General features: G+C 42.2%; 3 protein-coding genes across 3 annotated transcripts; 1 reads left to right on the forward strand and 2 right to left on the reverse strand.

Annotated features, from left to right (window-relative positions):
* Positions 1-271: 271 nt before the first annotated feature.
* On the reverse strand, positions 272-8,417 carry LOC134636671 (zinc-binding protein A33-like). Its single transcript, XM_063486767.1, has 6 exons — positions 7,817-8,417; positions 6,983-7,078; positions 5,016-5,249; positions 4,821-4,843; positions 4,338-4,453; positions 272-3,630 (listed from the first exon to the last, which is right to left on the reverse strand). The coding sequence occupies exons 1-6, from the start codon at positions 8,342-8,344 to the stop codon at positions 3,065-3,067; spliced, it is 1,563 nt and encodes a 520-aa protein (XP_063342837.1). The 5' UTR covers positions 8,345-8,417; the 3' UTR covers positions 272-3,064.
* A 5,089-nt stretch (positions 8,418-13,506) lies between these two features.
* Positions 13,507-14,681, forward strand: LOC134634199 (endonuclease domain-containing 1 protein-like). Its single transcript, XM_063483259.1, has 2 exons — positions 13,507-13,806; positions 14,073-14,681. Exons 1-2 carry the CDS (start codon positions 13,507-13,509, stop codon positions 14,679-14,681), a joined length of 909 nt encoding a protein of 302 aa, XP_063339329.1.
* A 3,887-nt stretch (positions 14,682-18,568) lies between these two features.
* Positions 18,569-23,245, reverse strand: si:dkeyp-121d2.7 (zinc finger protein 133). Its single transcript, XM_065472129.1, has 5 exons — positions 23,079-23,245; positions 22,324-22,657; positions 20,875-21,179; positions 20,178-20,289; positions 18,569-20,041 (listed from the first exon to the last, which is right to left on the reverse strand). The coding sequence occupies exons 2-5, from the start codon at positions 22,634-22,636 to the stop codon at positions 19,014-19,016; spliced, it is 1,758 nt and encodes a 585-aa protein (XP_065328201.1). The 5' UTR covers positions 22,637-22,657; positions 23,079-23,245; the 3' UTR covers positions 18,569-19,013.
* Positions 23,246-24,802: the final 1,557 nt, after the last annotated feature.

Genomic DNA, 24,802 nt, shown 5'->3' on the forward strand with positions numbered 1-24,802 from the left:
TCTTTTTTCATTTTCTTTCATCTCAGGCTTATCTGACCTTAAAGAAACTCAAAGATGTGATGAGTGGCAGTGGGAGGGTCAGCTGAGCAGTAATGTAGAAGTGAAGGCTTGTGTTACTGCGTGTCGATCAGCCTGTAATAATATCTAATTACAGATCAGAACAGTTAGAGAAGAGAAGGGTTCGACTGAAGGCTGTACGTAGCCCTGACAGGTCAGTCCCGCAGTCTGTGGGTAATGTATGCAGATAACACACAGAGATTAAACAGGCAGAACAGGTACGTTTTATTCAGGTCAGACTAATTCTCATTACTTATTTGGTCGTAATGGTAGTCACAGATTACCGAATTGCTCAACTGGCAGGAGAGGACTCATTAACCTTGCTTAACTGCAGAGTGAAAGAAGAACACAGAGCGTATCTGTGACAGGTAAACACCAAACTCAACCACGGGTAGGATACAGGTAATCAACTGATTAACACAATGTTGTGACTCAAATGTTCAGCTTTTGTTGAGCTTGTGTCAAAAATGACGTTTGTTTCCACTGGTTGAGGGTTGTTGTATTATATTGCGATACATGTTAAATGAAATCTATCTGACGCATCATCAGCAACAAAGAAATAAACACAATAAAGTCCACAAAGGTTTTTATACCAGAAACTATTGACTGTCTTTTTATTTATTCATTTTTATTTCATTTAGCTTTCTTCTCCAGTGAGTTTTCGTCTTTGCTTTAATGTTTTGAAGTTTCAGTGTTCATTTTTTATCATAATGTAACACTGAAGAATGTAACACTGTGTAAAAGCTTGGATCACTCCCTTAATTTCTTTTTATTTTGGTTCCAAGGAGCCACACTATCTTGTTTAAGCAATAGTCTTAGTCTTAGTGATAGTTCTCCAAGCTTTCTGAAGGTCTTTCAAGGATCCGTTTTAGCCCAGTCCTTAAAGGCACTTGGTTACAAGCAGATCGTCACAAAAACACACCATGTTGTTCTTTAATTTGCAAAGAAATGCCAAAGATCACAGTTTGACAGGCATAAAATAGTATGATGGCACCAAACTTGCTGCATGCTGTGCAGTGTGTCCTTAAATACATTGAGAAAATTGGTCCAAAAAACTAACTACAGCAGATAAACTGTAGATGCAGATGACACAGGACCAGAGAGATGCTTCTGGACCTTCAAATGATTGTTATCAATATGTACGGAGGAGATCAGGAGAGCAGGGTAACAGTAAATCTCTATAGCAGAGGTGAACACTTCATTTTACCAAGTGGGTCACATGAGAAACTGTACTTTTGTACTGGTGCAGCCCTCCACAACAGTCCCAGTTTCTCATGGTGCCCCTTGGTCAAATTAACTGCCGACCTGGTTTACAGCCACCCGTAAAGCACATCGTGGTTTTCAGGTTTCAGAGATCTTGTAAAAATTGATGGAACGATAAACAAGGAAAAGTCAAAAGACGTCAGATTTTGTTCCACCATGCAGTCCCATCTGGACCTGCATATAACTGAAGCAGTGTGGGACCATCGCAACAGAGAACAACACAAAAATGCAGTCAACATCCAAAGAAGAGCTCTGAATGTCCTTCACGAAGCCTGGAGAACTATTCCTGAATACTACTTAAAGAAGTTATAACAAGGATGGCCTACTACAGTTCAGGCTGTGTTAGAAAATAAAGATTTTTATGACAAAAGTTGACTTTCAATCTTGTTAGAACTGTATAAACTTGGTTTTTCCTTCCTTCTTCTTCATTAAATTCCCAAATTCCTAGCAAAATATAAACAATCAATGGGTGGCTCAAGACTTTTGCACAGCACTGTATTTCAGTGGCAGTGTTTAAAATTAAACATTATAATACATCACTTCTTAAAAGCAACGGACTCACATTCAGATGACAACCATCTTTCATATACAGTCTGTGGATAGTTCTTGATATTTAAGGTTATGTTTTACCACTTGAAGCATATTTCTGATTTGTCTGACCTGATCACTTATAAAATCCTCATTTTCATGAGGGTGGCATTCATATGTTGCACAAATGCTTTAAAGTTGCTTCATTCGAAGTTAGCTTTGGCTGCCCTCTGCTGGTACTACATGTGCAATCAAAGTTAATTATACCCTAAAACTCTCATGTCGGCTATCTAGACATTGGTGACTATCACTTCACATTACATTCACTTTACAACATTAAACTCTGAGGATACAAACAGACGATTAGTAAACTACATTTCAGATTAGTGTTAGACAAATATGAAGGTGGTGGACGAATCATACTGCAGAACTCATACTGTCATAACATACTACACCCATTATGTTTTCAATGGCACAGAGGTAAACAACTGAATACCTTAAAAAAATGGCATTGCATAGTTAGATGAAACACAAACTTTCTGTAAAGTATTTAAAAAATACAAAAAAACATTAAAAACTTTGTTAGAAAATTCAGTTAAAAAAGCCAAAACAAACCATGTTTTGATATCACAGTTATAAAAACTCATGTTAAAATACAAAATGTCAAAAAAGTTTTCTTTAAATGTCTGTGTTTCAGCAAAAAATACTCAAAAAGAAGACACAGTCATCTGTTTGGAACTAGTTTAGGTGCAGATTAATATGCATTTGGTGCACTGCTGAATATATCCATCAGCAGGAAGATGTGCATTCGACTGACTGAGAATAAAACCAGTGTGTGTGTTCACCATAATAAAAGACTGCGTCAGTTTGTGTTTATAACAGTATTTGTCAAACAGCAATGGAGCTCGGTGGCACACAGAGGAATAATGGATCAAATAGATTAGGTTTTAGCTAAACAGTTCATTGATTATCTTTTCATGTACTTTCTTTGCAGCTAGATTGATTGAAGTGTCGCCTTTCTTGTCCTTCTGATGTTTCATCCACAGTTTGACAGCCTTACAAGACCGTCGTCATAGCCCCAAAAAGTCCTTGTAATAAGACAGATGTGTGAATGCTAATGAGACGAGTCCCTCAAAGTTATTAGCAGCCGAGTCTGCAGTTTGATCCTGAATCCGTTTGATGCGCAGTGTCGGTTCTCTGATGAAAAAAAGGCCATCTATCCCCAGTGTGGCGTTACTATGGTGAGCGGCTCCCGGTTGTGTCCGTTGATGATCGGCCAGGGATTGAAGTAGGGGAAAACAGGCTCTTTGAATTTTGCATCATTGAATGTGAAGAGGTGGCTCATGTCTCCAGCATCATAAAATGACACTAGGCCACGACCGTAGTCCAGGTATATCCCCACTCTCTTCGGAGGTTTGGAGGGATATAATAAGTTCTCCTCTATGTCAGTGCAAGCTTCATACTCGCTGGTGTCGTTTCCGTTGTCCCTCAGCACCAGCGTCCAAAAACCATCATCCGGGCAAAGGCTGATCTCATCTTTCCTGTTGACGGAAGCTGTGGCCACGCCCAGTCCCCACGCCGTCTTAGAGCCTACCTCCACCTCCCAGTAGTGTCTGCCTGAAGAGAAGGCTTCAGAGCCCAGGACAATGTTGTAGCGGGTGAAGCGCTCGGGGTTGTTGGGCAGGTTCGCTTGTAGTTTTCCTACCTGGACGCTGGTGCGACACGGGGAAACCCACAGACAAGGGTAGGCTGTGTCTGGGTCAAGGGTCACAGGTGTCACAGCTGGGAGGACATGAAAAACAGAGACAAACCAATGAAGGTGAAACATGTTTACAAGAAATGACACCACCCGGACTCCTCTGGAGTGACCTTCAGCAAGATACTGAATGCCAGCCTGCGCAATTAGTGTAAGACGAGCTGGATACGAGCATCAGCTACATGGACGCAAATTAAATATAAATAACGTGGCTCCGATGTATCCAGAGATTAAATAAATTTCTGGAGAGCAGCCTGGTTTTACAGCAGTGATGTTTGAGGTCATCACGGACCCAAAGTAAGCATGTGTACGCTCGACTTGTGTCTGTAACAAAGAGGTTAAGTTCAGAGAACAAATGGAGTCACGCTTGAAACTCACTGCCAGTCAGAGCAGGCTGAAACGAGACTGAACAATGAGTCGAACCACAAATATGTCTTTTCTAGACGTAGCCAAATCTTTTTAAAGGAGTATTCCAACAAATATTGATGTCACACCGCTGTTTGTCATAAAAAGCATTAGTGAGTCTGTGAAATCAGTTGTATAAGGTCTTCTGTTGCTCTGCAGGGGCTTTGAAGTTGGATTTGTTGTATTGAGGCCTGTGGTTTTGGTTTTCGAAGGATACTAGAGGCTACAAGCGCTGTGTCAGTATTTTTCCCAGACTAGACAGCTAATGACTAATGAGCACTATTGTTCTCTTTGACCTTGGTTTGTATGATGTGTGTTATCTTTATACCTGGCTGAAGAATTGAGCTCATTTTCCTCCAAGTCCTGTACTGGAGAGGTCCCAGAAAGTCTCCAGATTGAAGGTCCACAGCTATCTCTGAAGGGCGCTCAAACAAGCTCTCTGTCCTGAGAGGGAGAGGGAAAGAGAGTCGTTTTAAAGATTATGAAACATCCAAAACTATATGCTTGTGAACTTTTATAGCATATTTGAAGTATTTAAGTAAGTACAAGTAACCTTCATTTAAGAAGAAACTAACAAAATCTTTACTCTCTGCATTTAAAATGAAATTTGAAACTGAAAAAAAATGTGTTTCGAGCTGGAACAATCACAACCTCTCATTCTGTTCGAAAACAGCTCGAAATCGATTGAAAAACAGGACGTGATTGCCTTGTGACTTTTGGACAACAGTCATGATGAGATAAACAAAAAGATGACCAAGATATCTGATTAGCTCTGATAGAACTTCTTGGATAAGTTTACAGTAGTACTCACCCTCCAATAAAATCTTTGATCCCCTGAAACAGATAAAAACAGGCCTGTGATTACAAACATGTGACTTTCATTCATTCTTTATTCAGTATTCTTTTATATGTGCTCCAATTATTAGCAAAGTATACGGAAAGATTATGAGAAACATGTGGCTCGTCCATAAATCCTTCTCCTCTGCCCCGCCTCTTCTTCTCTCACCTTGAGTTGCTCAGGATTTTCTTCTTCTCTAAGTTTGAGCCGAAGTTTATCGGCCGTAATCTCCAGTTGGCTGATCTGCTCCGTGGACTGAGTGAGCGCCTCCTCCAGCTGCTGAAGCTTCTCCTCCTTCTGCTTCTGCAGTTTTTCCTTTATGCGCTCCTCCTCCTCAACGAGGAACTCCCTCATACGGCTAAACTCTGCAGAGACCAGCTCCTCCAAATCTCCCGCTCGCTCCTGAAATGCAGCGAGGACTTTGGTCACAGAGAGCAAGAGCTCAGATAACTTTGCCAGTCAGTAGGTAAAGCACAGCTGATTTGTACAACTTTTTTTCTTTTTTAACCTCCTCGGACCTGGCGTCCACATATGTGGACATCCAATTTTGGGTTGTCTAGACCACAATACTACATTTTGCTCTACAAGGGCCTGATATCTCTTACGAGGACATTATACTGCCACTGTTCTATCGAAATTTAAAACAAATGTCCTCATATGTGGCTCTCTGGCCCTTGTAGAGCAAAATCAGATAAAAAGATAACTCTTTGTTTCTACATCACGTCCCAGTCAGCCCAAATAGCAAAGAGAAATTAAAAATGCATGCCATGAAAGAGTTCGGGTCTTAGGAGGTTAAAGCAATAGCAAGACTCTAAAAAGCCGCTTAAAGCTGACAGAAACCAAGTCTGTCTTCAAAATGATTAACTGCTTTAGAGTTTGTATGATAACGATCTGAGTCTTTTTAAGCTCTTCCTGGGGTGGAAAAATACTGAGCTATGCTGTGACAAACAGTGGGGTTCAGGTTTATTTTGTCACATTTGAAATTTCTGTTACATACTGTTGTTTTAATAGGGTTTTATTATTAGAGAATTATTATTATTTAACAAGTATATTATTATTTTTTAAACTGTTGCGTGTCAGTGAAAATGAGGACACACTTACTTCTCATTGACTGTAATGGTGTGACACTAAAACCGGAAGTGTCCTATTTTACTGCTATTATTGAATAAAAATATAGTGGTTTTTTTTTCTTCTCTGGAAATATGACTACAATCTTATGTTCAACAGATTAAATCAACAACTTTACACTGTGACTATTCAGACCAGAAGTGGTTCATCAAATAGGAAAAATCAGTATTTGTTATGAGGAGACGATACATTTTATGTCATATGTGGCAAAAATTATTATATCTTACTGAGATATAAAAGTTTTTACTAGATAGATAGATAGATCGATAGATAGAGGTATGTCTGTATTTTTAACACAGAAAAGAAAAATTGACAAACTTCCTCTGCTCAACCACATCCTGTCATACTGACAGAGAAAGGGAGAAGTGAAGAAAAAAAATCTGTGAATCTGCATGTAAACTGGGTCAAACAGACAGACAGGAAAATACACCCGCTGACACATTTAAACACACAGATAGGAAAGGAAACAGTTTGTGATAACCTGGAGCAGAGCTAGACGAAGTTATCTGCCATGGCAGAAATGCTCCAGTGCATTCTCTAACAGTGCCCTCATATCTGTGTTTAACACACACAGTGAGCGTTTCAGTGAACTTCTTCCTGTGCCTGTCGAAGCTCTATCAGCTGAGTTCCCTCGCAAGCTGTGTGACATGAAGCAGTTAGGGCACATGCACAGCCTGTGAAAGAAGAGCGCATGACGAAGATAAACACAAAATGACGTGTATGAATGTTCATGAACCTCCCTTTTTAGTCCAGGATGAGCTCCTGATAATCATCACGTCTAAACAAAGATGAGTAAGAACATGGTGTGTCAACACCAGTCGTTAGTACCACCAGTCATTACTACCGCCAGTCATCCCTCTGTCTTCACAGGTAAAGGTGGAGGAATGCGTCAGAATGTTGCCTGGCTGCTAGAATTTCTGGTTATATTTAGAGGACAAACACACTGGCATGTTTTTCTTTCACAGTGCTTCACAAAGAAACAGCCAGCACACACAGAGACATGATACCTTAATGAGGAGGATCTTTTCATTGGTCTGTTTTTGGAAGAGTGTGGCCTCCTCTGTCTGCACCTGAGCCTTCTCCAGAGCCACAGACAGCTTATCCTGCAGGACAAACAGATAATCACATAAAAACATTTGTTGAGAAGAGGTTATATAAACCAGATTACGCTTCAATCAACAGTTAATTTGATTCGTGCGTCAGTCTGAACAACGTCCCGTCTTTAATGGGAGTCATACATCCGCCAATCCTCAACTGAGCGCCCTGACCCCGAAAATCTAACAAAGTTGGAATTTAGCACTGCTTAAACATGTTAAGACACACAGAGAGGCCTCTCAGAGCGGGTCTCCAAACAAGCTGATGAAGGTCAGCTGCCAGGTTTGAAAGGTAGTGAAGCTCACACAGGCCTGCTGAATTCCTGCAACACACAAAAATACCCAAAGGCTCCTGGGGCAGACAGGGAGTGTGCTCTTTAAAGCACAACTGCTACATCTATGAAAAGCCTGCTTGCTACATTAGAGCAGTTGAGTTTTTTAGTAAAAAAGTAGTTTTGACTTGACTTAAAGGAATACTGGTGAAACTTGGGAGGGAATACAGTACTGCAGTACAATAAGAGGAGTGTCCAATAAGCATTGTAAAGTATGGCACTCCTTGAAACTCTGATTCCTTGTTTTATCTAGAAGCTCCAGCTGTTACACTATAGAGCAGAAAAAAATACAGTAGAAAAATAAATCAAATTTGGTGATTATGTTGGTCAAATCTCAATACAATGTCTGTATATGCCTGATTTAAGGTTTTGGAAGACCAGGAGCCTTAAAAACGAGCCAATAATAAAACAGTACCCTGTAGTTTTCAAAAGCCTCTGTAATGGGGATGACATTGTGGTTCTTGTGGTCTCGAGACATCCCGCACACTAGGCAGATGGGAAGCTGGTCGTCCTCACAGTAGAGCTTCAGCTTCTCCTCGTGCTCCTCGCACATATCCAAACCCATTCCCAGGCGTGGCCAGTGCCCGATGGACGAGGCCACGCTGCTCATGCTGGAACCCCGCTCGCGGTCCTCGGGCATCTCCAGTGTACCTTCGTGGTCCCACACGCACATCCCCGCGGCCGAGTCCATGGCGCGGGCTCTGCGCACACTATCCACGACGTTGCACAGGAGCGAGTTGGGTCGCAGTTTCCGGGCGCACGACTTTCTACACTTCGGGCAACTCGAGAGCTCGTCCGCCTTAGCTTCCCAGCACTGGATGATGCACACCTGGCAGAAGTGGTGCCCGCACTCAAGGATCACGGGATCACGGAAGAGTTCCAAACACACCGGGCATGTGAGCTCCGACTGTAGCTCTTCAAGCGCGCTGGCCTCCGCCATCATCTACTGCGCTCATACTTCTCAGAAGACACGTCTGTGGGAAACACTGTGACGGGGAAACAAGACTAAACTGCTCTTCCGTTCACATTCAGAGAGGGAGTGGTCTGACGCTGACAGCAGTACGACTTTTTTCACGGAAGAGACCAAAGGCGTGTAGAAACAGGCTCGGCTGGGCGTGATGAAGGGCTCCATTAAAGGGCGCAGTGTTTATGATTGCCCTGAGCGAAAGAGGGTTTCTTAGAAGGAAGAGAACAGTAACAAGAAAGGTCACGTTATTGCTGCAAGGAAATATATGCGGAATTTTTAAAAGGGGGTTGTACCAGGAACAAATTGGCTGACTTGTTGGTTTATAAGTTTTTAAATTATTAAACACTTACAGGAAATAAATCAGAAACGTGTGAGCTGAAACTTCTGTGTAGTAGGTAGGTAAAAGACACAAACCAAAAAGTGATTTTCCGGTATTTTCCAAAAAAACGATTGCCCGTATTTGAACAGCTCTGAATAAGTTGTTGGCCTCATACAAACATATGCCAAACCTATCTCTCTTTGAGGATATCAAGTCATTTTGAGACAGAAACAACATTCCTGTCACAAAGTAAAATCTGCAATTACTTTTTTGCCATAGTTGCTTTTATTTATCCAGCGAAAAAGTTTCATTGACATTAAAAATGTAGGGTTTTTTTTAAAGATCTTGCCAAGAAGGCAGCATAAATTGCAACAATTATGACATCACAGCTCTATAAAGATGTTTTAAGTGGCCAAAAGGGGCTGGATTCATTACAATGTAGCTACAATAACGCAGAAATACTTTTACTAATTTCTATATTTTATGTATAATATCTTCTTAAATCCTGTTGAACACAGTCTATTTACCAATATAAGTAAAAACATTAAACATGGAAACATACAGAAACATTAAAAATCAGATGATTGCTTTTTGGAACAACACCCATCTCAGACAGAATTGAAAGCATTTACAGGCTTTTGAAGATTGAAAATAAGTTTTGAAGCCTTGAAATGCATTTGAGTTTCCTTCTTCACAAATACATCACAGGTTTTACCCTACATGTTTTCACAGTGTTGGTGTAATCAAGTCCTATTAATGGCATTTATGGATGCGACTCCATTACACTGTAGCTGTAGCTACTTAATATAGACAATTATTGTGTATATTGTGTTAATACTCATGTAAGAAAGCATTAGCGTACATGTATAAGGGCTCTTTAATTTGGCCTTTAATTGGGCTTTAAATTAAACTTGTCTCCCCAGGTAATCCCCAAGAACACACACACACACACACACACACACACACACACACACACACACACACACACACACAGCTTTCGAGTCAGCAAAGCATGACACAGAGCAAGGAAGAAGGGAAGGGAAAGTAGCTGACACCAAGAAAAAAAAACACTCTTGCCAGCGTTCTTCAATTAAACTTATATCCCTGCCTGTCCATGGATTACACTTTATCATGCTAATGCAAATAAAGCCTTATTAGTCTCAGTCAATTTTATACACTTTGCATGATTAATTTCAGGGTCATGTAGGTCATCCTGCCACCTGCTGTTGTTCCTCTGAGTGCTCAGTAGATGGCCCTGATGATCAGTCTACCAGGTGCATTTTTAAGATAAGGACTGATGCAGTATTTGCTCCTTTTCTCCTGGATTTTTCCTCCAAACGCTAAATTTGAGGCCAGCTTGTTGTAAACTGCATCCATTTCACAAATTAACTATCAGAATATTTTGGGAGGGAGGCAATATATTAAATATTATAACAAGCTTTCCATTCTGGTGGTTTTCTCATGAATATTAAAAACATTTTTTCAACAAATGGTCTCATTCCTAAGATTATTTAGGGGTTTCTCAGAGAGGTGAGATTATGTCTAAACTTTTGTGTGCCCAAAAACTCAAACAGCTTGTGAGTCTTCTTCTTCTTCTTTCCACTTCTCCCTTTAGGGGTCGCTACAGTAGATTGTCTGCCTCCATCTCACCCTGTCACTAGCATCCCCATCTGCTACAACAGTCCTCTGCATGCCCTCCTTTCTAATCCAGAGAAAATCTTAACATCTTTAAATCTGCCACCTGTCTTTTTGTTAGTGCCACAGTCTCCAAAGCATACATCATAGCACGTCTTCCTACCTTCTTGTAAATCCTCCCTTTCATTCTTTCTTCTATCATGTCACAAATCACACCTGAAGCTTGTCTCCGCCCACTCCACCTTGCCTGCACTCCTTTCTTCACCTACTCTTGTGCACTGTCCACGACTTTGAATCACTTATCTTTTTTTTTTATCTATGTTTTTGCTGCTTCCCCATTACACCTGTCTCCCTCTTATTTACACACACACCTATTCTGTCTCACTTTTACTGACTTTCATTCATCTTCTCTCCAGAGCATACCTCCACCTAGGCTCTCTTCCACCTGCCCCCTACACCCGTTTTCCTACCAGACTGCAGACTTCATCTGTCAGCCTGTCCATCACCATCTTAAGTAGGAAGGTCAGTTCCCTGACGTAATGCCATCCCCACATTTCACTCCTACCTCACACCTCACCGCTGTCTCGCTGTCCTCATACATGTCCCACACCAGCCTCACATACTTCTCTGCCACTCTGGACTTCCTCCTGCAGTCCCACAGTTCCGCTCTAAGCTCCCTGTCATGTGCTTTCTTTAGATCCACAAAGACAACTGGTCCTTGTACTTGTATACTTCTCCATAAACACTCTGAAAGTAAATATGGCATTTATAGTTTTTGTTCTGCATTTGTGTGTGTTCTGTGTTAATTTTTCACTACACCGTAACATCCTGCATTTCTGTAGAAACAGATCAATCATGGCTAGATGTAGAGGCAGTGTGTTTCACACATTTAAAATCCTATAAATCATAGAAAACTGAAACCAGTAAACATGACATTTTCCCATTGCCCACAAATGCTGTAGATAGTGAGAGAGTAATTCCATGAGGTTTGATGGCTGAATGATACCAAGTAATATGCGGTCAGACTTACTAAAACCAGAGGTAATATGTATTCAATATGTATAATCTTAAATATGTATACATTTAGTCAGTTTAAGTTATTATGTAAATATATTTTCACCTGTGCAGTCCTGTGAAAAATTAAATACGTCCTTACTACTGGAATTAAGTGGGGAAGAAGTAATTTAATTATTTCAATTTATTTATATAGCACCAAATCACACAAACAGTTGGCGACAGTGAGAAGAATCTAACTATCTATCTGCTATATCAAAAAGAAAAGTTTTAAGACTAATCTTAAACGTAGAGAGGGGTTCTGCTTCCTGAATACAAACTGGGAGCTGGCTCCACAGAAGAGGGCCAGGAAGCTGAAAGTTCTGCCTCCCATTCTACTTTTAAAGTAAAGTCGTCAGGCACTGCTAATCAAATGCAAGTATGACCGCCTCTATAAAAGCAGAGGTTTAGAGCATTCAGATGTTGGTTAACACAATGCCACAATCTTCCCAAGATTGGAAATTCCAGCAAATTCACTCCAAGAATTTGCAACAATGCGAAACTGCTGAAAACCCAAAAGCTCTCAGACTCTACAGGCCTCAGTTAGCATGTTAAATTTTAAAGGTCATGACAGTACCATTAGAAGAAGAATAAACAAGTTTGTCTTGTTTGGAAGGACTATCAGGACAAAGCCTCTTTGCTCTAAAAGAACATGGCATTTAGGTGATGACTGGGTCGTGCAATAAAACAATGATCCCAAGCACAGCAGCAAATCTACAACAGAATGACAGAAAAACAAGAGCATCAAGATATTGCAATGTCCCAGAGAAATTCCAGACCTTAAATTGATGTCCATGATTAAACAAATGGACACAAGCCGTCTTCTTTACAACCAACGCTGTAAAGAAGAGTGAACCACAATTCCTCCACAGTGATGTGAGATACTGATGAAGTCATACAGAAAACCATTACTACAACACAGAACCAGTAGCTTGTAGAAAACAAACTTTCCTTTCACACGTAAGTATCAGGATGTGTTTCATTTAGATGTGTGAAAAATATCTAATCTGTAGTTTTCGGCTGTGACCATGGTTTCTTTCACATTTTTTGCTTTTTCTGCATTCTGACAATCCCTAAATGTAGTGAAAAAGAATTTTTTTAATTTAAAAAAATGACTAAAATGGAGAATTTCCCCACAAATTGAGCACTTAACAAAATAAAGAAGCCACATACTGGTAGCAAACATTTGCTATTTTGGCAATTGAGAAATCTGGGAAGCTCTGTGAGGAGCTTTTTTTGTCTTTCAGAATCCTACTGGTTCTGACATCAGGCGGAGTTTTGATGACAGAAGGAAAAACTGCATTACACCGAAACCAATGAGACAGAAAGAGAAACAGAAAAATTCAACATCATGTGATTACATAAATACATAATTTGTCAAATGACTGTCAATAAACACCTGATGCTGCATTAAACATGTGCTGGAGCTGGTTTAGGACAGTGGTAACAGAAACGAGTGTTTGATTTTCATTATGAAAAGCATCGCATTTCATACCGCTCTGCCTCAAATGAGATACACGTCTCAAAGTTTTCCATGATGTTTCTTTTTTTTAGGTACAAAGTGTAATAAGGGAGATTCTCCTGGCTATTAAAAATTCTGGACTAAGTGTACTCAAGATAAAAAATCAACTTGTACGAGACAACAAACAGGGAAGGCAATGTCACTTCCTGTGACTTTACCACATGTTTTGTGCTCTTTTTAAACCTAATATCATCAGTGCATGTTGTGTGTCATCAGACTGACATAGTGTGACAAATAAAATCCCAGGATTTGTAGAACTCAAGGTGTTCCTACAAGTGTGTAGGTCCAAATTTATCCATTTACCTTGCCGAAATTTCCAGATGATTAAAATTTGAAAAAAATCCAAGATTTTTTAAAAAATCTGTGACGCAAACTTGATTCTCAGAAGGGAGCCTGACTGCTCGTTAGCAGGGGAAGTTCGATTGTAAACGTCGATGTGGGTGGGTAAGAACTGTTACCACGCTGTTGGTATAAATGAGGAAACCTCAGCGTTAGTTTGCAGATGCAGAACTAACAAACAACAACTGTGGATTATTTTACTCCGGGGATTCGTCTGCTTACTAGAATCTGTTTCTGATCTACAGCTGACCTGCTCATCTGTTACAAAAGATGTCTCAAAGGAATTTGCTCCAACCCTCAATCAGAGCTCTGTTTCTCCTTCTTCTTTGTAGCCTGGTTGTTGGCGAGATCGGCAAGGACTTCTCCCACTGCCCTAATTTCTTCTATAATAAAACTCCCCCACAGGGTGTCAGGGCACCAGGATATCAGCCAATATGCCAGCGCTATAGAAACCAGTACCACTTTGCCAGCCTGTATGATCGTCAGCATCGAGTGCCTTTGTTCTCTGCGTACAGACTGAGTCCTGCTGATGGCAAACGACCCAAATCTATTTGGATGTATGAACCGCAGGTAAGAAGGAGCAGACACTTATTTTATAGTGTTGTGTTCATAGTTTTTTTTTTTTTTTGTGAAAAATAGAGATTATACGTAAAAAACGCATGTATGAAAAACACAGTCACATATATGTATTCTTTTGTGAACCCATGAAGAAAGAGACATTTGCATTTTCAAATGAGGTCATGTTTAAAGTTATGTGACTGTTTAACTCAAACAGAAGCAGCAAACTCTTTTACAGTTTCTAAACATGGTCATGTCCTTTTTCCTCCGTCTGTCAGTTGGCATTTTCCGGTGCCAGCCCAGAGATGAAGCATTTCGACACCCCTGTCGACCAGAATGTGATTGAAAGCCAGGCAGTGCTTGATGACTACAGGAACTCCAGCTTTACCAAGGGTCATCTCAATCCCAGCTTGCACCAGAAGACGCTCGACAACCGGAAAGCCACCTTTACTCTGACAAACATTGTCCCCCAAAAAGAGGGCTCAAACTCTGGACCCTGGAACAAACTGGAGAATGACGTGTTGAGAGATTTCAAGATGTTCTGCAATGGGACCATGTACATGATCACCGGGGCCATGCCATACAAGTCTGGGGACCACTGGATTAATAACAGGGTGTCTGTTCCTGAATACATGTGGTCTGCCTACTGCTGCCCATCATTCAAATCTGATCTCCCTAATAATGTGAAGCAGTTTTTCCCCACGTATGCTGCAGTTGGAAGAAACGACCCCAACAGCAGCGAGGAGATTGTGCCAGTTAATAAGAATGCAAAGCCCAGCATGCGGGGCTATGATGTGAGGAGGATGCCATTAGAGGACCTGGAGGGTATCCTGGCAAAAAGACTGGCCATGCCCATCAGTCTGTTTGATAACCGCTGTCAGGCATAAAAGCCTTTAGCTTGACCGGACTCTGATAAACTCGCTGCAGTTTTAATTATTGAGCTGCTGCTTGATTATCGAGGACATGATGGACTGAAATTGTTTTTTTCCCCCTGATTGACTTTGTAAAAATGTCATTTCCCCTCCTGCTAATGTCATTTCGCTCACATTTAATAGCATTATAATTTTCCAATTAATCAAGACTAAAGTGTGTGAATTTAAATGTTTATTCTCCAATAGATTCAAAAGCCAAACACACAGAGTAGCAAGTGCTCAGTTCTTTTAAATAAAACTCCACTGGTTTTAACATGAGTCAGTTATTGATTACATATTACAAATGTACATTTGAGCTGGAACACCATCAATAAATACTAAGTCTATACAAATGTCTGATTTCATTTTTTCCTCTTTACAAAAATGACTTAGTGAATTTCAGCATTAAAACACTTTAGGGGCAGACAAGCTTTCTGGGTCACTTTTTTTCAGAGGTTTGCCACTGACGTTACCCAGTTCAACATTTAATGATGATTGTGTCAAACTAAAGAAAAATAGTTGAAATGAGGAACTTTCTCATGAATTATTTGACCACATAAAGAAAATAAATAAACCGCAGACTTGCTGTGAGCTGACAGTTGCTAAATAAAGGTCGAACTACGGTAAGGGGAGTTTTTATATGTTCAGAAAATTTGGTTCCCACGAGAGAGCAAGTTTCAGTGACACAAAGAACACGGATCTCAGGCAAACCAGTGTTTACTGAGACAAGAAGAAAAACAAAGATCAAAGTGAATGGATATGATTTAAATAGTGGTTACCCATAGATAGCATCACAGCATTTGTGCTTGGTGTGTTATTTCCAATCTTTCACATCTCTCAAGAAGCCCTAATTTTTATAGAAAAGTTGATATAAAGCTGGAGACAGACTCTCTGAAGGAAAATGCTGCAACACCACAAGCGCCCCTTGTTTCTGTCTGTCACTGTCACTTGGTAAAAAGCTACAGGAAGTGAATTTATTATCTAACAACATTTATTTTCTAATAAATGAGGTCGTTCTCTGGTTTTGGTCACATAGCAGATGGGCCGATGGTGAAACTTAAATGTCTGAACCGCAAATAAGATGTGAGACACAACACATCTCACAGCTGTAGGTCTGGGTTCTTTTTTACTTGTTGTCTTTCCTGTTCCTGCAGAAAATGGCTCGCTGGAGCTGATCTGGTAGTTGTTCCACATTCATGCACCACTCACCCTTACTCTGCAAACAAACTGACCTTCTGACAGATGGACAGCTTTTTTATGTCTTCTTTTAAAAAAAAAAGACTTTAGATTTTTAATATTTATAGAGAAAGTGAAAACATAGCTGGAGACAGACTCTTTGTAGGAAAATGCTGCAACACCGCAACTCCCGCATGGCTCTTCCAGCCACTGAAAACATGGTGCTAAATGGGATGCAAACAAAGCAACATCAGCTTCTAGCTATCAGACACCATTCTGTTACTCCCTATAGCATTTTACCAAATGCTAATAAAATTTAATATCTGATAGTTGTGGTGCACAGCTATACTCGATGTGCACAATCACATGGCAAACAGCCAAATGATGAACCACAAGTGAGACGTGAAATGCAACACATTTCACAGCCTCAACCCTGACTTTTGGGGGTTTCTTTCTTTATCTTTTCCTGATGTTGCAAAAAATGTACTAATGGAGCCGTCCTGGTTAGAGCTGCAGCACAACTGAGCCGTTCTGGGTCAGGAGGCCAGAAATGAATCTTTCCAGGGTTCTCTCTCGTCCAACCTGACTGGCCGAGCTAACAAACACGGCTTGTTAGCTTAGTTTGTAGTTGTTCTACATTCACGCACCGCTCACCCAGAACCTGCAAACAAACCAGTGAGTGTCATACTGTTTTATGTCTTTTTTAAGTTACTCTAGACTTTAGCCGCTATTTAAAAACTATGAAGACACAGTATCTTATGTCAAATACACAGCGTGCCAGGTTATGTCAAAGTGCTGTTTTCATTGCATAGTGCAAGAAAGCCCTTCAGTCAATCAGAAATATCAGTAAGTGAGATTTATATCTGTATAACTAGTGCACAGAAGAAACTCTCAACAACAGCCCAACACTTGAATATGTCTAATATGGCAATATTTTTTTATAATTATAATATGATCATGACTCAGACAACATAAAATAAGTTGACTTTTGTATGAAAGCACTTCTAATCATCATAATCTATTTTATTACAGTTTAGCTCAGTAAAGTCTTGCCAGTGCATTGTGAATTAGTTTAACCTTAACAGATCTAGTTTTGACTTTTCCTTAAGGTCTGAAAACAGATAAATTGAATAAGACTTCAAATAAAGAGCAGTTTCTTTCTACTTCCGTAAAACTTTTAACTTTCTATTTACTCATAATAACCACAAAGAAGCGATGTAGATAAAAACAGAACAACTCTGGCCGTGTAACATGCAACACTTTCCTTGCATGACTGCAGCCTGCACACAGGCAGTAATGAACAGCTTTGTCATAAAGATGAAACATGTTTTTTTCAGCCAGACTGAATGTGAAGCCCTTCCCAACACACATTTTCTAAAATGTGACGGAAAGCCAAGCAGCGTTTGAGGATAAAAGCAGGTCTATTTAAACTGAGGGCCCTCTCACTCCCATGCTGCACTAGAAAAGCTGCGAGGCCATCGACACCCTGAGAAACATGATTACACTGTGGGTAGAACTCCAGCACTCGGCCCTTGAGTCATCTGGTACGAGGTGAGTTGAAGATCCCGTCAGCACCAGCCTGAAGTGGGCTGGATAGATGACAAACAGGGCTGTCGTTAGTGAGCACAGATGGTCTACTTTGCTCTTTCTTCAAATATGAACTTCCTGACTTGGAGATCTTTTCCCCTCGACACACATCATGCTGCTGTGGGAAGAACTGAAATAATCCTGAGAGTGGAGAGGACTTTGTGAATTAGGTTCACCACCTTTCTAATATCAGGACTTAGCTGTAGAGTGGGCGATCATGAGGGAAAACATCAATCTACCCTCACCTACCACTTCACCTTGCTAATAGATTGCCTTTTGCCTTCAGAACTGCCTTAACTCTTCCTGTCATAGAGTCAACAATGTGCTGGAAAGTGTTGATGCATGCTCAATCATCTGGGTAAGGAAATCCCAGAAAGTTGATTCTGTTTCTATTCCATGGGAGAAACGCTTCATCACTTATTCAAGTGCCTTTTTCAGTCTCAGTTGACTAAATAGAAATCATCAGAAACAGAAGTCAGCTGAGACCGAAGCTATCACTTGGATGAGTGATGAAATTTTTCTCTCACAGAAAACGCTACGTCCAGATCAACAGAATCAACTTTGTGGGAAGATGCTGGAAACACTCCTCAGAGGGTTTGGTCCATATTGACAAGATAGTTCGAGATGGTTGTGTGTGGGAAAATCCAAGTAGATAAGCAGCTTCTGAAATACTCAAACAAGCCCATGTGACAACAACAACAACCACGCCATGTTCAAAGTCACTTAAATATTTCTTCCCATTTCTGATGCTTGGTTTGAATTTATCTTGACATGCATGAATGCAGTGAACGCATGCATCCAGTCAGCTGACTAGACACATGCATTAACAAGTAGCTGAACAGGTGTACCTAATAAAGTGGCTGGCGAGCATCTCCATTTGATAGCCATCATTAACAAGAAGTTCTGAAAAAGCAGCAGCTCTTTGAACAGCAAATTTTTTAGTCCTTGAATGAATGTTTAATGTTTAATGAAAATGTTGCCTAGTGATGGCTGAAAATTAAAATTTATGATGAAGGTAGTCACACAAAAAAGCTTTATAGCGTATTATTCACTAACCCGAAACTTTTCCTGATGAATTAAGATGTTTATTTTCTAGCAATGTGACGAAAACACAAACATACAAAATACCAAATTGTCAATGATGTCATCCAAAAAAGAAAACAAGGCCATCAGCTTTAACGTACTGATAAAGAGGTATAAATGAATGATGTATTCATCATTATAAATAAGTCCTGGCTGTGCACGTACATACAAATAATAATACTTCCAGTTAAAATGGCTAGATGGCAGAGACTGACTTTATTTCTCTTGCAACACAAAAACACCAATCAGTCCTTCCTGCCAGCTTTTTAAAATGTGCCTTCATTGTTTACTTGACCAAAGTCTGCCATGTATGTGCTTTGTTATCTTAAAGATAATCACAGGGAAAGACATGAGATTGTAACAGTCACATTCATCAGCTAAATTCTACCACAACCATAAAAAAAACCTTAAAAAAACAAAAAAACACTGTTCTTTCCCTAAACTGAGTTTATTGTGAAGCCTCTAAAAACACTGATGGTTCTTCAGTTGCTCCACATCACTAAAGCCCCTTCCACAGTTGGAGCACTGGAGTGTTGCCTTTTCGCTGTTGTGTATGAGTTGGTGTCTCTTTAGGTACTCCACGCGGCTGAAGCGCTTGCCGCATGCTTCACAGCCGTATGGACGTTCACCTGTGTGAATCCGCTGGTGCCGTTCCAAATTACCAAGGCGACTAAAGCTGCGTCCACAGTGCTGGCAACGGTGCGGCCTCTCACCCGTGTGCACCAGATGATGGCGCTCCAGCGACCGTGAGTGTGTAAAACGCTTCCCACAGATCTCGCAGCAATGCGGCCGCTCGGCGGCGCAGGCGCACTCGTGGTTCTTCAGAGCCCAGGCGTGGCTGAACGTGTTGCCACAGTGAGCGCAAGGGAAAAGACTGTCCTCTGCTCCGCTGCTCTGTAAATGGGCGCCACCTAGTGGACACGGGTGCTCCTCCAGCTCGGCCTCCGAAGTGAAGCCTCCTCCACACTGTGGGCAGAAGTGGAGCAGGTCCCCGCCGCCCTCCTCTTCCCCGGCGCTCTCCCAGACGCTCCCCGGAGCAGATAGGTGGGGCGGAGGCTCCGACTCTCCGTGCTCCACCACATCCTCTGCAGGCATGACCGCCGCTGAGTCGCTCTCTCTTAACTTCTTTGACCAGCCTAACCTCAGCTCCACGTCCCCAGCCACTCCCAACCTCTCGCCCTCCTTCACCCTGCCTTGTCCTATCTGGTCCTCTTTGTGCAGAGTGGGTGGCTGAGGCTCCAGCTCTCCATCCTGCTCCATTCCATCGAGACCAATGTACTTAGGGGCCAAGCTGATCTCGGTCCCACGCACCACTTCTGAGTCACGTTGAGAAGCCTGCTCGCGGCCTCTTTCAGCCCTTAACGCAGACTCCAGGCCCCTCAGCTCATCCACGGTCATTCCCCCCTCTGATGGTTCTGCAGAGCCCACCTTCCAGTTCTCCTCTTCACTCTCCCCTGGATGAAGAGTCGGGGGACGGTCCGACAGATCTCCTGAGCAGAAACAGAAGGAGGAGGAGAGAGTGAATGAGCTGGTGTTGGCAATCATTTCCGTTTTCCTTCAACTACTGGTCTCTGAACATTTTCTCTAACTTGCCCTCCCTCACTCAGTGAGTCCTGGGCTCATTACCTTCACTTGGGGTTTTGGAGCCAGCGTGGAGGTTCTGGTTGGGCGGATGCATCTTCAAAGCCTCCTTGATTAGTCGGAGAGAGGCAGGCTGATAACCCTCTGTTTGGGCCAACTGCATAGAGAAGCAGAAAGAGAGCTACTGTACTGGGTAATCAACTGAGTCCAGGTACAGTGAGACATTCACTATTAAATTTACTCTTGTTCTAAAAGAGCTTGTTAAATTTCCACATGATATGTTTACAATGCACCTGAAATAAAGATATACAGCTAGGTGAAGGACTCCTTTCAAGCGGTGAAAGACTTCACAGAGCAGGGAGGCAAATTTATGCACATTATGCATGGTTTGAATATTCAAATCCAGAAGAGAAATGAAGAGTGGATCAGTGTCCTGCCACTTGGTGATGTGGTGGAAAGCATTTCTACCAGTAGTGTTTCTCCCTAAAAGCTTGCTGTGCTTGAGATATGAAGAGCCCCACTCCTGGCTCCTCTGGAAGCTAAATATCAAATCAATAGGCTTCACTTTATCCACTATATCTCTGCAGTGATCTGATAGAAGAAAAATTTGAGCAAAACTCTTTCTGTATTATTATCGTCTGTCTACACGCTCTCTCAGTGTTTATGAAGCTGCAAAGCAGAGCAGAGATGCTGTGCCACTTTCTCCTCCTACTCCTCCTCTGAGAAAGCCTGTCTCCCTCACCTCCTCTTTGATGTTGGCCTTCTCCTCCCCCTCACCGCTGAGGCTGCCCTCCCTTTCCTCTTCCTCCACCATCCCTCCCTCGTCTTCTTCATCCCGGGGGAACTGGATGAGGTACATATCTTTGGCCTCCTTCCCCCCTCTTCCTCCCGCTCCTGCTACCATGCCCACAGTTGCTCCACTTCCTCCTCCTCCTCCTCCTCCACCACCACCAGCGCCGCCACCACCTCCTCCTCCTCCTTCCTCCCACACACCTCCAGGCCACGCTTTGCCATAGGCTGCTGCTGGGCCCTTTTTTGACTTGCCTCCTGTGGAGAAGGGAGGGTGGTGAAGGAGGTGAGAGGAAGGAGAAAGTGAAGGGGAGGGGGAGATGCAGGAAGAACGGCAAATGAAATATGAGGGGGAGAGAGATAGGTGGGAGGATGTGATTGGAAGGCCAGGGGAGGGAGAGATGAAGGAGAGAAGAGGGTGGAGAAGTGGGAGACGAGGAAGAGGAGGAGGATGAGGGGATTGGAGATGCAGACGGGAACAGGAGTGAGAGCAATGGGAGCAGGCGGCGGAGGAGGAGTGAGCATGATGAACGAGTTGAGGAGAGGGGGCGTGGAAGGACAGACAAGAGAGCGGAAAGGAGAGAAAAACATGTGACAGCAAGGAGTGAGAGAGAGGCGGAGAGGAGAGGAAGAAGTGGAGTTGGTGGGGGTCAAAAGAGGGGCAGGAGGAAGAGGAGAAAAGAAGGAGGGCACGGTGAAGGAGAAAAAGATAAAAGTAGGATGGAGAGTTGAAAAAGATGAGATAGGAAGAGAGAGAGAGGAGAAGTGGAGAGGGAGTGTGTAATTATGGAGGGTGGTGGAGGTGGTGAGAAGCAGGAGAGGAGAGGGGGAGTGTGTGTGTGTTCAACGTGATGAAGGAGAGAGAGAGCAGAGCAGAAGGAGGTGGGGGCAGGGAGAATAGGAAAAGGAGGAGAGGGCGTGAGGAGAAGAGGAGCGGGAAGGGGAGGAGGTAGAGTTGGAGGGAGACGGAGAGAAGTGAAGGAGGTGGGGGGGGAGAGGAGCCGGGCAGGAAGAGAGGACAGGAGGGAGTGAGCAAACGCACAGAAAGAGCGAGAGGAGTGGGAGGGACAGAATGCAGCGGAGAGAGGAGAGGGGGAGTTGAAGGACAGAGGGAGAGCGATCATGAAGAGGAGGCGGAGGAGGAAGGGGGGGGGGGGGGTGAGGAACGAGGAGGGAAGGAGAGATCAGCTCTTGCCAGATGGTTTTCCAACAAAACAAGTGCGTCTTCACATAAACTGCACATAGACTGCATAGCATTCACATTGTTATTCACGTTAAAGCCACAATCATAGGGAAATACTGCAGGATGTGCTGATAAGCTGCCATTGAACTGTATACATCATGCAAACTGAAGGTAAACAGGAAGAAAAGCCCCAAGTCACCACAAACAGCAAATACTTACGAGTCATGTCAAGTTTTCTCTTCTGCCGGCCTCCAGCTTCCTCCTCCGGTGCTGCTGCAGCCACCAGCCCGGCGTTGCGGCGGTTGGCAGCCCAGCCCATGCCGTACTTGCGCTCGGTTCTCAGTTTGCTCTCGGTGAGCCTCAGCCGCAGTTTGAGAGCCTCGTTCTCCTTCCTGTTGAGGGACAGCTCCACCAGGTAGTCGTTCACCGTCTCCTGGAAGAGTTTGGTGATCTCGCACACCGAGGCACGGATCAGGCTGTCCATGACGGCGGTCAGATGCGTCTCAAATGTGGTCACCGATTCTTCCATCATCCTGTCCGCGGGGCTGCAGATCTGATGACGGTTTCACACACAGTTCGTGATCAGTTGTAACACAGCTTTCCTGCTATGATCGCAAAAGTTTTCAATCGTGTGATCAACTCTGCCCCATAGCCGCTGTTGGTTAACTTTACTGGCTAACCTGCTGCTAAAAAATAAACCTAAATGATTACGGCAGTGAAATGAGACAGGGCTCCGTGAATAACATCACGGTCATTCCGCCTCTATTACAACTTAATTAAAGACTATACCTGCCCGGTTAATCTGTGCAGTGCCATGCCAGGCGGCGATGCTGGTTAATCGACGCCAAAAGCACAACCCCCTTGTTAGTAAACTTATAATGCGTGCATTAATGTTAAAGTACAGCTGGAGCAGCAGCCTCTCCGTAACGTTGGAAAGTGCTAGCAGACTGGCTAGTTTAGCTTTGTATACGCACCGTTTGTCGGATGACACCGAGGAGCCACCACGGCGTGAAACGGCGGCAGAAGGTGTAATTTCACGGATCACGGAGACGCTCGGCAGCTGTTTGTGTGCCGAAATACGGCGACAAAGGATAGCGCCATCCAACTTCTGCCCTCTCTCTCTCCCTGCCAGTTCCCTTCTCGCCTCCTCCAGCACTGCTTTTAATACTTGAGAACACTGCGCATGCCCAATACCGTAATTACCCTACACTCAAGAGCAGCCGCACCCTGGAAATACCAAGCACTCAGGTTTCACACGCCACTTTTTATATAATAATTTCAGCAGTGGTGATGATTTTTTAAAGACATAAGGATACAGAAAAGCTTCCGCTTGATATTATTGTTTTTAGCACGACCCACCGACTGCCTTCCAGGATGGATGGAGGCGCTGTGACCAATTTGTCACATGATTTCACACGTTTTCTTCTCAATTTCATAGTCAGGGGTGGCGAAAGTACAGACATTATTTACTTAAGCAGAAGTTGAGATATCTAGGTTAAAAAAATACTCCAGTAAAAGTTGAAGTACTGAAGCAACTTTTTGCTTATAAAGTTGGAATTCAGCGAATGAGCCTAAACATCATCAGCTTAAATGCAAATTCATCACTGCAACTTGATGCAACCTAACTCTGACCATGAGCACCACAGGCACTGTGCACCAGTCCAACACAGAGCTTTACTGTGAATTCACCACATTAATGCAAACGAACCTGTTTATCCTGGACAAAATTACCCAGTATTTTCATGCAGCATTTGAATAACACAAAGTTAGTATAGCTTAGCTTGTTTTGCAGGACAAAACAAAATATAAATAATTTATCACAGCCTATTATATACAAATGCAATGCGTGATTGAAAATGATGACATCATATGTAAGATTTAAATCTTCAGTTTATCAGTCCTTACCCTTACACATAACCTCTCTTCTTCCCCTTCTGTCTGTTTTTCTGCATCTTTCTATATCAAAGAGAGCTAACTTTATACAAGTTAGCTCTCTCTTTTCTCTCTCTGTGAAATACATCAGCTGGTACTTTAGCTAGCAACAGACTGCTGCAAAATGCACACAAAAGTTGGATTTGAAATTATTACTTAATAAAAACATCACTCCCTTCATGCTGTCTCCTCTTCTGTAGTGCTAGACAGTTTCTGAAGTATCGCAAACAAAAACACATGCACTCCTTCCACCGACTTTAACTCCCGAGTATAAACGTTATAGATGAACCAAATGTAAGAGTCTGTTAGAAAATGTAAGTAGTAGAAGTAGTAGTAGCAGAAGTGCGGATATTTGTTTAAAAATGTAGTGAATGTACAGTAATGAAGTATTTGTACTTAGTTACTTCCCACCTCTGTTCATAGTTTAGTAGTTTTAAGACAAAAGTGCATATACAATTGCATTACCAGTTGCAGAAAGAAACGACAAAGTTAGCATAGTAGAATACTGAAGTTTTTCATGTTCTGTTACTTTAAAGGGTTTTAATTGTTTCGTTGTTTGAAAATACATTTGCAAATCAGTTTGCCTAAATTTAAAAATAAGACAAACATAATAATAATAATAATAATAATATAAATGCAGAAATAAGGATTTTTGGAAATTAATCTCAAATCATGTACTTTGACAGAGGGATAAGAGTCTGTCATCACTGAAATTGGGGATCAAATTTTTGTGGAAACAAACACAGATAATGTTCTTAACAAGAAA

This window comes from Pelmatolapia mariae, linkage group LG2 (genome assembly GCF_036321145.2).
Source record: "Pelmatolapia mariae isolate MD_Pm_ZW linkage group LG2, Pm_UMD_F_2, whole genome shotgun sequence".
Classification (NCBI taxonomy): Eukaryota; Metazoa; Chordata; class Actinopteri; order Cichliformes; family Cichlidae; genus Pelmatolapia; species Pelmatolapia mariae.

Coding starts and splice junctions, on each gene's coding strand:
- LOC134636671 (XM_063486767.1), bottom strand. CDS start 8,344: ATGATGGCGGAGGCCAGCGCGCTTGAAGAGCTACAGTCGGAGCTCACA. Junction 5,250..6,982: donor AAAAGATCCTCCTCATTAAG/GTATCATGTCTC, acceptor GCTGCATTTCAG/GAGCGAGCGGGAGATTTGGA. Junction 4,844..5,015: donor AAAATCCTGAGCAACTCAAG/GTGAGAGAAGAA, acceptor TATCTGTTTCAG/GGGATCAAAGATTTTATTGG.
- LOC134634199 (XM_063483259.1), top strand. CDS start 13,507: ATGTCTCAAAGGAATTTGCTCCAACCCTCAATCAGAGCTCTGTTTCTC. Junction 13,807..14,072: donor TTTGGATGTATGAACCGCAG/GTAAGAAGGAGC, acceptor TCCGTCTGTCAG/TTGGCATTTTCCGGTGCCAG.
- si:dkeyp-121d2.7 (XM_065472129.1), bottom strand. CDS start 22,636: ATGATGGAAGAATCGGTGACCACATTTGAGACGCATCTGACCGCCGTC. Junction 21,180..22,323: donor GAGAAAACTTGACATGACTC/GTAAGTATTTGC, acceptor CCTTCTCCACAG/GAGGCAAGTCAAAAAAGGGC. Junction 20,290..20,874: donor AGGCCAACATCAAAGAGGAG/GTGAGGGAGACA, acceptor TTCTCTATGCAG/TTGGCCCAAACAGAGGGTTA.